The 12,415-nt window shown below is 35.5% G+C and overlaps 1 protein-coding gene across 1 annotated transcript in view; it reads left to right on the plus strand.

The window, feature by feature from the left end:
- The window catches only part of LOC150105460 (2-amino-3-carboxymuconate-6-semialdehyde decarboxylase-like), a 130,587-nt gene that overhangs the window by 84,815 nt on the left and 33,357 nt on the right, over nt 1-12,415 (plus strand). The window contains exon 7 of the mRNA XM_090394163.1: nt 5,880-6,005. Coding sequence (XP_090250289.1) covers nt 5,880-6,005 — 126 coding nt within the window. The remainder of the gene's footprint in view (nt 1-5,879; nt 6,006-12,415) is intronic.

A 12,415-nucleotide genomic window follows, 5' to 3' on the forward strand; every position in this document is an offset into this window, starting at 1 on the left:
TTATAAAAATGCATTAGTATTTAAATTTCTATTTCTAAATGTTACATTAGCTTAAATTAATGTCACTTACCATAAATCTTCAAATTTGTTTAAATGACCATACCAGCTGAGATTAACTTATTCCTGAACACCAGTAATGTCCAGTCCAGTTTTTCCTAATATCCTCATATTTAGTATGTTACTGCCACACATTTTTCTCAGAACTTCGCATCTGTGGTCTCCAGTCTTTGTTTAATTGTTTTACTTCTAACCTAGCTCTCAGATTTATAACCAAACTGTCTTGTATATATACAGCTAGTTTAGTGTTCTGACTATTTTCTTTATTATTCCAGATAAATTTATTTAGATGACTTCTTACCATACCAGCTTTGTTAAGCGTTCTCTTTCGACATTTAATTGTAGTCTTCACTAAAAACTGTGCCTAAATATATGAAGTGTTTTACTTGTTCTATTATAGGTCCTCCATTCAGAATGGCAGTTGCTGTTTTCAATATCTCTGCTTATTTTCATACCAAAATTATCACAACAGTTATTCAACTTAGAGAATCCTACAGATTTGTACTGGATTTATTTAAAAGTATAATATTATCTGCATAAAGTAAAAAGCTGAGAGTAACTTACACAAGTTTGATATCAGGTTTAATATCACTTTCTTTCATAATGTGATCCATATAGATGATGAATAATTGTGGAGATAATGTACACCCTTGTCTCAAACCTGATTTAACATTAAACCATCTTCATGTACTCCCTTCAATTTTAACTGCCAATTTACACCTTAAATTATTATTATTATTATTCAAGCCTCCAAGGAGGCAAAAGACTCATCGAGGGAGGTCCTTTCTAAGACATAAAGTCTGTCAAGACTCATCGAGGAGAGGTCCCCCCCCTGAGAAACACAAAGTTTATCATACCACTCCTTAAACCCACTGACCGTTCTCGCTCCCACCACTCCATCAGGCAATGCATTCCACGGCTCAACCACCCTCCACACAAAGAAACCACTCCTTACCCTCTTGCTCACAGTTTCCTTTCGTAACTTCCAGGGATGGCCTCTTGTCATCACTCCTTCCCGCTGATCAACCAAGCGAAAGAACTCCCCAGTGTCAACCCTGTAACCACCTCTCAACAGTTTAAAAGTCTCAATCATATCACCTCTCCTTCTTCTATCCACCAAACTCTGCAGTCCACATTCTCTCAGCCGATCCTCATAACTATCCTTGTACAGTCCTGAAACCATCTTTGTCATCCGTCTTTGTATCCTTTCCACAGTTAATTTATCCCCTTCAAATCCTGGGGACCAAATCTGAAAACAATAGTCCAAGTGTGGTCTGATCAGAGACTTATACAACGGAATGATAACCCTCTTATCTCTGCAGGTCAGTGTCCTTCTCATAATAGCAGCAATCCTCTGTGTTACCTTCACCACCTTTGCAATATGTCTCCTAAACTTCAGGTTTCTATCAATCATCAACCCCAGATCTCTTGTCTCCCCTACTTCCTCCAGTATAACTCCTCCCATAGAGTATGCAGCATCCCATCGATGGTTCCCAAACCTCAAGACCTTACATTTTGCTGCATTAAACTGACACCCCCATTCATTTGCCCATCTATCTAGCTTATTTAAATCCTCTTGCAGGGCTACCACATCTGCACTATTACTAATAATCCTTCCCAGCTTCGCATCATCCGCAAACAACTGAATATCCCCCTGCAATCCACTGGCTATGTCATTGATATAAAGGTTAAACAATATAGGTCCTAGTACTGAGCCCTGTGGGACCCCACTTGTAACCCTCTGCCTCCTGGAAACTGCTCCACCATACACAACTCTCTGATACCTATCAGACAGCCAATCCTGAATCCAGTTGACCAATCTGACATCCAGACCCATGTGCTGCAACTTAAATATCAGCTTATCATGTGGCACCCTGTCAAATGCCTTCGCCAAGTCTAAGAAAATTGCAGTATATGCCTTTCCCTCATCTAATGCTCTTGTAACTTTATTATAAAAGGCTAGCATATTGCTAAAACAAGAGCGTCCTTTAGCAATATGCTAAAGGACGCTCTTGTTTTATTCTCACAAGATGTTGATTCTCACAGATAACATTACCCTCATCTGCCCAATGCTGTACACGGTCCCTCACTACTTTCTCCAAGATCTTAACAACTACTGATGACACACAGACTGGCCTATAATTAGACACTTCCAGTCTGTTACCACCCTTATGCAATGGCACTATCTTACCTTCCTTCCATTCCCTGGGCACCTTTGCCAAAGCCAGACTTTCATTGAAAAGCCACGTTAAAGGTATTGTCAATTCCCTAGCACATTCTCTCAAAACTCGTGGCGAAATACCATCCAGTCCCACAGCTTTACTGACATCCAGAGTACTCAGTATCTGAAACACACTCTCCTCCTGTACCTCCAGACCTCGTACCAGTCCTATCCCTCTAGCATTAAAACTGACTCCTCTAGGATGAAATACTCCAATAAAGTGTTCATTGAACAATTCCACTATGTCCTCTGCATCAGTCACTCTATTCCCATTTTTATCCCACAATATCATTCTTCCACAGTCATTTCTCCTCCTACTGGCCACATAGCTAAAAAATTCCCTAGGATTTTCTTTGGATCTTAGGGCCAATCTCCTCTCATATTCCAGTTTCGCTTTCCTTACCACACGAGTCACTCTTCTGGCCTGTGTCTTATATTCCTCATGCATCTCTTCACCTGTCTCCTTATATCTCTTCCATAGCCTCTTTTTCGCATGCAATTCCTGTTTAATATTGTTTGTCATCCACTTTACTCCAAATTGCACCATCTTCTTCACTCGTGGTATACAACTTACCATTGCTGATAACAAATATTCTTTCACAATTTCCCACGCACTGGTGATATCCCGGCCTTCCACTTCCTCCCTCCATGAAACTGTGAAAGTCCATGAAACTCCATGAAAATATCGACTAAGTATTGCTTAATATAATGTTGTTTAATCCCATTTACACCATATAACTGCAATATTTTGAACAGCTTTCTCCTGGCACTTTGTCATATGCATTTTCCAGATCTACAGAACTTAAATACAGATTCTTGTTTATTCCCATGATTTTCACTATTTGTCTTAAAATGAAAATTTAATCCTGACAACCTCTATTTGGTCTGAATCCAGTTTATTCTTCAAGCTTCCCTTCCACAATTTTACTTAGTCTCTCAAGTAAATCATAAATCTTATTAGGAATACTCAAGGGAAATTCCTCTGTAATTCTCATGATACTATGATAGCTAATCCAATCATCTAGAATTTGACCTTTTAAATTATGCAGTAATAGCCACTGTAAAACTTTTATACCTTCATATTTGAGCATTTCTGATCAAAGTCACCTACTCCCAGCTACCTTTCCACATTTCAGACTTTTGATGGCTTTTTTTCTACTTCTGGTATTTTTATATAATCCTGACTGCATTCCTGTTATGTATTTTCTACTATCATGCTGTCATTTCTTGTTTCATTTAACAATTACTCTAGACATATAGAATATCTTTATCTTCAGTTTTTGTAGCACCTTGGTCATCTCTATTTCCTTTTACAGTATTCTTTCCTCCATTTCTAAGCTTTTTCAATAGGCTCCTTTTTCAGTAGCCTTTTTACTAGGCAGAAAAAAAAAAGCTACAAGCAAATTGAAAACCCAGCTGTGTTTTCAATCTCGGTCACCACTAGCACTACCAATAATCTTTTCGTTAACACTTTGAAAAAAACAATGTGTATTCTCCATTTGACCAGTTGGTTTCGATATGCTGAAAATGTTTGTATTACATCTTGATAACCATCATCATTTCACCACAGAAAAAGAAAATAACTGTCTTCCTTTGATACTCTGTTTACTAGGCTAATGAGCAGATCTCCTTATCCTTTTCTATCTACAGGAAACCTATCCACACCAGTAGGTACATCATTACTACAATATATTGACATCTCATTAAGCAGGACTAGAACCATTTGCTTAGATTATGCTAGCCTATCTGTTGAAATCAAGTGCACGAGGGATACTTTTTTTTAGCCAGTGGCTTATTCTTTTCCAAAACAGAAGATTAAAAGCAGTTGAACCAATACCAATAATTGCTGAAGTGGAAGCAGCTATTACAAAACTTAAGGAATAGATATGATATAGAAAATATACAGGCAAAATTAATTAAAATGCAAGTACAGAATATTTCAGGCAGCTGTCTACTTATTACCAAAATCTGGATTAATGAAACAATCTGAGAGGAGTGGAATCTGAGCATCATATGCCCTATACATAAGAGGTGATGTAATGATCTGCTCTAACTATAGAGAAATAGATTTATTATGTATCACCTATAAAATTTTTAAAAGGTATTTAAGAGACTTTACCCCTTTCAGGTATAGAATGCTAATCGTGATGATCAATGTAGATTCCATCAAGGAAGATCTACAAATGACCAGATTTTTATTATATGCCAAATATTTGAAAAATGCAATGAATTTGGAATTGAAACTCACCATCTCTTCAAGATTTTAAAGTTGCATATGATATCATAGACAGATCTAATTTATTTCTTGCAATGAAGGAACTACAGATAACTCAAAAACGTATTACCTTATTACAATGAGAAACACTCAGTGTCAGGCTAAAATTCAGCACATCCAATACATATAAAAAATGGTATTCAACAAGAACCAACGAAGGGGGATGTCTTAACTTGCTTATTGTTTAATATAATGCCTGAAAAGGTTTTCAAAGATGCTGGTATTAATACAAGGGGGAACCATCTTCTACAAGTCAATACAAATTCTGGCATGTGCAGATGATATCGATATTATATTAGGACACAAAAGCAATGAAAGAAACTTTTATCAGTTTAGAAAAGAAATGCATTTGCAGAATAAGAAAAAACAAAATATATACCAGTAAGAAGAAAAACTTCTAATGATGATCCTTCTCGAATTGAAATTGGTTCCTATAAATTTGAAACTGTACATAGCTTTTACATACTTGGGATCAGAAGTTAATTATAAAAATGATATCTGTTGAGATGCAGAAATGCATTCTTTCTACGAATGATATGGACTTAGAACTATGATATGATATGATATGGTCTATGGACTTTGGATACACTTAGTCGCATTTGATTTCAAGAAAAACAAAAATAACTATGTACACAGTGCTTATAAGACCCATATTAACCCATAAGCATGTGGTGAGGTTGTGTGCAAGAATAAACAAATCAGAACTTCAAATGAACTTAGGAAGCTAAAGAGGCAGTTACAGAAAAGAGTATTTTAATAAAAGGTTTTACCTTTCCAGTATTTGTATATGGAAAATATGCGACTTCTGTGTTACTTCAACCTTGGTATCTCTTTGGTCTGATCATTTCCATTATGCAAAGCACACATCCTTTTGGGTGTGTGCTTTTGCATAATGGGATACTTAGGCAATTAATGTGAAGTCATTAGCGTCTGTATACAAGTAGCCTAGTCATGAAGATACTTCGTATGCAAATTTTATTTGCTTACAGTTGGATAAAGGATTAAACAGGAATATAATTTCTTGGCATCTTTAATTTAACTAAGGTTAGTTAACAATCTCTAAAAGCAGTATGACTGATAATCATGTATCAGGTTTTTCAGATGTTGTTTGATTTATTGTTCAAAGATTTTTTGGGCTTCATTATTGTATTTTTCTTTCTTCAGGTTAATTAAGATTTTATACACTTTGTATTCTTGATTATATAGCTCATTTTCTAAACTACAAATGTTAGTTTTAAAAAAAATATCTTATGAAAAATGCCTTTTGAACATAATTAATTTTATAAATTTGACCTAAATATAATAAAACCAATGTTGTTTATTTAGGTCAGACCAGATTTATGTGCTACAGAAAACCATATTGCTCCCATCAATTATATTGGAAAAATATACAGTGATTCTCTTGTCCATTCAAAAGAATCTATGAAACTTCTAGTTAAAGTCCTTGGCAAGGTTAGTAATGTTCACAAGTATTCTATATTATTTTCATAGAAGGTTCTTTCAGTACCATTCAAACAGCAATAAGTCAGTCATTTCTTTTCCATAAAAAATTTTAATATACTGAAATTTTTTATTATAGCTTAATAAAAAAAAAGAATACTTTTTATAAATCAATAAATTCCAAAATTTTTAGAAATCAACTTAATTCTAGAAGAAAGTAATTTTGTTCTCATTTACAAAATTAACATCAGCTTTAAAATACATTTCTAACTTTAACAAGTATGAATACATTAAACCTTTAGGCAGGAAATAAATTTCATTGTCTGGTATGAGACCATGACCATCCTGCTTATTGAAAGGCTAAAGGAGCTTGAAAGAGTTTCATTTTTGGTTTACTAGATCATCAAACCCTTAGCCCACCCAAATCACTAATATATCAGGCTGCAGTCTTTTGTGTTGGAATTCACATAAAAAGTATATAAAAATCCAACTAAATACCTCTTCATGTCGACCATCACCTCATACCATGCTGACTCAAAAACACTGCCACTATTTCTCTCTTGTATCTCCACTTTGTGCAGACATAATTTTTGCCTGATGATAGTAGGTGAATTGCATTCTGAATTATGAATTCATAATATTTTCTTGTACTTTCTATCCTAACCAAATTACTAATATATCCAGTTGCAGCCTTTTGTGTGTGGAATTCACATAAAAAGTGTATGAAATAGAGAAGACATATGTAAGATGTCTGTTGAGTGGTCAAGGTTTCCTTTAGTCTGCAGAGAATGCATTGGTTTCAATAGTTTGCCTTATGTAACACCTTCATGCAGTGGCAGTTTGTTGATTTGTGATCTGAATATATAGTGACAACAGTTTTAATCGGTATACCTGTCAATTTTTTAATGTATTTTGTAAAATGCGTAAAGCACGTTTTTTTTTTTTAAATCTCCCCATCCAATGATATACAAGTTGTCACTGGACTCTCAAATTTCTTAGGATATATGCTAGAAAATGTACATGGCTTTTCAAAATGATTTCATAACAATAATTCAGCACCAACTGGCTGAAATTCAGTATTTAGGATCTCTATCGAAGTTTTAATCATTGTTTCAATTGGACCATTTGTAATTGTAGAGTTGTCTACAGTACAAAATCCAAAATAGGTGTTCTCATTTCATAATATATGATTAAACGTTTGATCTTTAATTTGTTCAAAGTACCACTCAAAGCTCTTGTAATGTGTAAATTTGTTAGAGATGAGATTAGAAATAGTGACACCTGAAAAAAATAAATTATGAACAATTTCAAACTGTATTATATATAAAACAATTATATGAGCTGTGTTTTTAGGCTAAGTGTTGGTTGAAACTCATATCCAGGTTCAATGGTTTTCACTATTTTGTCACAGAGATCTCATGTGGGATCTCTGTGACAAAATTCTTATCACCCAGTATAAGAATTGTAATGACGCATAAAGTCCTAAGAAGACTCCTCTATTGGCACTGTTGGGCGAGAGGCTAATGTTTTCCAAATCCTGGGAAGTTTCATACAACCAGATTTATTTATTTATTTAGATCTGCTGCTGATTTCAAAAAAGTATTTTCTTGTTTGCTGTGGTGAAGCATTGTAGTTTTCCCCTATTTGCTCTGTGCAAGGTGTCCAAGGCATGTCAACCAGAACTGAGACATGGCAAAGATATATTTCTTATGTTCTTCAAGACAGATGTTGGCAGATCATCCATTTGGTCCATAATAAATAATGGACAATGAAGACAAGTTGCAAGAACAAGGAATTTTATATACACCTGGAACTGAAAACAGAACAACAACAACAAAAACAGGATAACGAGTTGTAAACTTCATATGAGGATTGAAAACAGTGCAAAGATTACATTTATTTAAATGGATTTTCCTCAGTAGTGTCAAAACGATGCCCTTTTAGCCAAAAAGAACACCATGAGGAGATCATGTCAAAACAACACGATTTCAGTCAGAGGGGCAAGGTCATGTGAATGGGGGAAGGAAGAGAATGAGTCATTTTTTAGAAGCCAGGAACTGTCAAACAGCAAGTGATGTGGGTAGGTACACTGTCATGATGGAGAAGCCAGTCATTCTATCTGGACATCTGCATCAAATGCTCTGCATTTTTTCACCCTTAGCCACTTCAAAACCTATCAGTAAAATTTGCTGTTAACAGTTGGATGGTGGTGGTGGGGGGGGGGGGGGGGGATTTCTTGCAGACAATGCCTTGAATTAAAAAAAAAAAAAAAAATCATCACTGATTTTGCACTGCTGCAAACTTGACATGCTTATTTTAGCCACAGTGAATTTGCTGATTCACACTACAATGACTGCTGCTTTGTTTCTGGTAACAACTGTGAACTCTTTATTCATCACCTTGGAAATGAAGTTGGAGTCACTTCTAGTTTGACAGTCCTATGATCTGCAAGGATAACCTTTTGCACTTTTGTGATGTTTTCCAGTGTTGTGCTTGTTGACAGTCATCCAGAACACTTATTGTTGACAGACATGATTGTACTACAAAAAAAAAAAAAAAGGTTTCAATTTGGCTCATAGCATTATCACTCAACGCTTCCTTAAGCATTCTGTTCTGCAGCAATTTTTTGAGGGATGCAGATTCTTCACTCCTTAAAATCTGCCATTTTTTGAGAAGAAAATAGCCATACTACAAAAACACACAACCCAAGAATGCAGCCTCTCAGCTTGCCAACTGCTGACATACTGATTCACAAAAGGTAATGCTCACTCCTCATAGTGCCAAAAGGCTGTAATTTGTGTGAACTAGGTGTAGTACACCTAGTTCACACAAATTCCCCCAACTTTTGGGTAGTTCTTTCATTAAACTGCGAAACAAAGAGTTGACAGGTTTATGTGATTAAAATGTCTAGAAAAGATAGACTACTGTTGAAAGTAAGTTTCATTAGTTGGTGTTGTTCATGATATTACTTCTGGTATATATCATGAATAATACCAAGGTTTGTGGGTTGCAAATTTATATATATTTCTATCATACCTGTTACTGGTTAAACCTTCAGTTTATATTCAGGTTTGTCACCATCTTAGCTGCTGGATTTGTGCACAGATTTGCTCTTTATAGGGAGGAATAATAACTCTCTATACCTCTACTTCTCAGTGAGTACTACAACAACTAAGTTTTGAGCTATTTTGCCTACTTTTGAAGTATGGCTTCCAAACTTCAATTCCCTATCCAGCATCATCAATATAATATACCCTCAGAGGATATATTATATTGATGATGCTGGATAGGGAAAGGTTACCTTTCAGTAATTCAACTATTTCTTTTGCTTCTGTCATTAAAGTTATGTTTCCATAACTTTTCTTTCTGCTTCCCACATGTAACAAAGGAAATCTTTGTGATTTCCTTTGGTGTGCTCAGCTAATTTTGCTCTTACTTACCATGCTAGTCTCTTCATGCCTATATTTGCACACCTCTCTTTATATTCTCACTTTGTTTAGCTCCTGTTGGATGCTGCTACTCATCTGTTTAACTTCCATACAACTCCTCTTGACCTTAGCTAATACTGCTTCCCTCACAAACACCATTTCCAAAGTACTTTTAACATCCTTTGCAGTTTCTTCTGCTGCACAATATTGCTCCAAGCCATCTAATTTTATCAATCACTGACTCTGTAGTCCTTCATTAATCCTTTCTTTACTAAAAATTTCAAATGCTTACTTCCCAGATCAAGCCAGACTGCACAATTACTCTTTCTATTCAGAGATAAGCCTATCTTGGTTTTTGATTGATCCTTCGATGCTATCACCAGAATCAGCATTCTCTAACTCTTGTGTGTCACCTTCATTACATAATGTTTCCAGAAATTATATTGTAGTAGCTGCAGAAATTCTGTTCCTCTCCCCAGATAATAAATACTTATCCTGCACTCGCTGAGTTTAGCTAAGGTAGTGGCCAACAAGTAAGCATGTGAAATTTTTAGTAAAGAAAGGATTAATGAAGGACTATAGAGTCAGTGATTGATAAAATTAGATGGCTTGGAGAAATATTGTGCAGCAGAAGAAACTGCAAAGGATGTTAAAAGTAAGAATCTATTAAATAATGGTCCTCCCAATACTTCTCTATGGAAATGAATGCTGGAATCTCAAAAAGGCTGAAGAGAAAAAAAATATTAGTTACTGAAATGGGTTGGCTAAGAAACGAAGACATAAGGAAACGACTAAAACAAGAAATAACAATAATAGACAAAATCCAAGAAAGAAGACTGCGATGGTTTGGCCACGTGACCAGAATGGGAACAGAAAGACTACCATCTAAAGCCCTGAATACAACGATGGAAGGTAAAAGATCTAAAGGACGACCCAGAATTAGATGGATAGACAAAATAAAAGAGGACCTGAAAACCAAATCACAACAAGCAACACCAAACTGGACAGAACTGTTCAGACTCTCCCGGGACAGACAGAAGTGGAAAGAGTTCATTCGCCCTCATCATCATCCACATAGATGATGAAAGAGAGAAGAAGAAGAAGAAGTGGCCAACAAGGCATATTTTATCACATCATATAGCTTCAAGTGCACTACCTTCCACAACCTTGACTTTCTGCTGTAAAAAGCAATACACACTTTGTCCTTAATGATGAAAATACATTATCCTATAGAATGATGAATTCTATTCCTATAACTATATCCTCATTCTTTGGTTTAATGGAATGAAAACAACATTCAGAATGAACAAAAACAAAACAAAAAAAGTTGAATGACCCAAATATTTTGTTCACCCTAGAGCTATACAGTAAAATAATTGTAATGAAAGACAAATACAAGAGAGTAAAATGAACACTTTTGTGAAAGCTAGCAGGAAGTCTTGGCTGTTGAGGAGGTGGTCTAATATTTAGTTTCCCCCTTTTTTTTTTCTTTGACTCCTATACCCACAAAAGGTTGTAAACTTATAGTACATTAGTAAGCTGAGTGAGCAAACTTTTTCTTAATTTTATTTATTTTTTTACATTATCTGGAAACCCTGCTCTAAATAAGACAAGGACTTTTTTCAAGCCTTTATCAAGTGGGGGCAGTGATCACATGCTGGGTGGTGGAATTCATCTCCCACCTGAAGATAACTGCAAACATCCATGCACATGGCAGAATTTGAACTCACAGCCTTTTGGTTGGAGAATGCCACTCAGCCAACCAGGTTAACTTGGGGATTGCACACACAACCATATTTATCAATGTTGGTTTTAAGATCTGCTGACATCTTCATGTTTATCTTGCTACAATGAAACATAGTCTCCTCCCACTCCCATTTAACCATGTAGGGTGTCAGAGATATGGACTACTTGCTTGATTGACTGTAATTGTAGCAACAAATATGTAGTATGTTGGCAGATCAGTCTTGCAGTTTGTCTATAATAAGATGAGATCAAGTACAAATCTCAGTTCTATCTGGAATTGAGAGGAAGAGAGAAGAGCAGCCAGCTTGCTGTGGAGTTGAAAGCACTGTGGAAATATAATTTCCACAGTGCTTCCAACTAAGTCCTATCTTTTTTTTTTTTTTGAGATGCCCGAGATATAAGGAATAGTAGTAATAATAGTACTAAATTCTGTTAGATTGTAACCATTAGATATGCAAATATGTCAGAAAAATCCAACTGGAATATAATTTGATGGCTCTGTTAAAAAGTTTTTATATCATATTGTTGGGAAGGGGGAAAGAAGAAAGTTTGTAAGTTGGTTTCCTGTAAACTTGAAAGACCGCCAGAGTATTATTTTCCTTTTCAATAGTAAATGGATTCTGGGGGTGGGTCAGATTGTTGGGGTTGGTTCATTTGGGCTTGAGCCATGTGGTACACATCATTAGTGTATCTTAGCTAAATAGAAGGTTGACGAGTGGCAGTTCCAAGAGCATGTTTTTTCAAAATGTTATACACATAAAAGTTTTCAGAAGTGAGATAACTGTACATTTTATTCTTCAGTTAGCATGGTTGACAAAACTGAAGCAATCAGTCATGTTGGTAGGACACTTTTAATTAACGATAAGGAATTGTGAGACGGTGAAAAGAAAGATGATGTCAGAAATATTCTTAAAATTAAATTCTGGATCACAGATTTGAAATGGTGGAGTTTTTTTTGGGGGGGGGGGGGGGGGGGATTATGATAATTGTGTATGGCAAATCTGAAAATAATGGAATTCAATAGCATCTACTGTGGATCAAAAGGAACTTAAACATTTAATTTTTTCATTAATTAAGTGGGGCCACAAAGTTACATTTTGGAGTAGGTTTTTGAATCCTCCCCTGCCTGCCTTAGGAATTGGTGGAGTCATAATGAGCGCAGTCTCTCAGCATATTTTTTTTTCTTATTCAGAAGTACTAAGGACTGCAGTGGCATTACTCTATCTTGTAATGACTGTTTTATTTTTG

This window comes from Typopeltis vanoorti, chromosome 6, assembly GCF_054136105.1.
Source record: "Typopeltis vanoorti isolate ZY-2024b chromosome 6, IOZ_Tvanoo_1.0, whole genome shotgun sequence".
Classification (NCBI taxonomy): domain Eukaryota; kingdom Metazoa; phylum Arthropoda; class Arachnida; order Uropygi; family Thelyphonidae; genus Typopeltis; species Typopeltis vanoorti.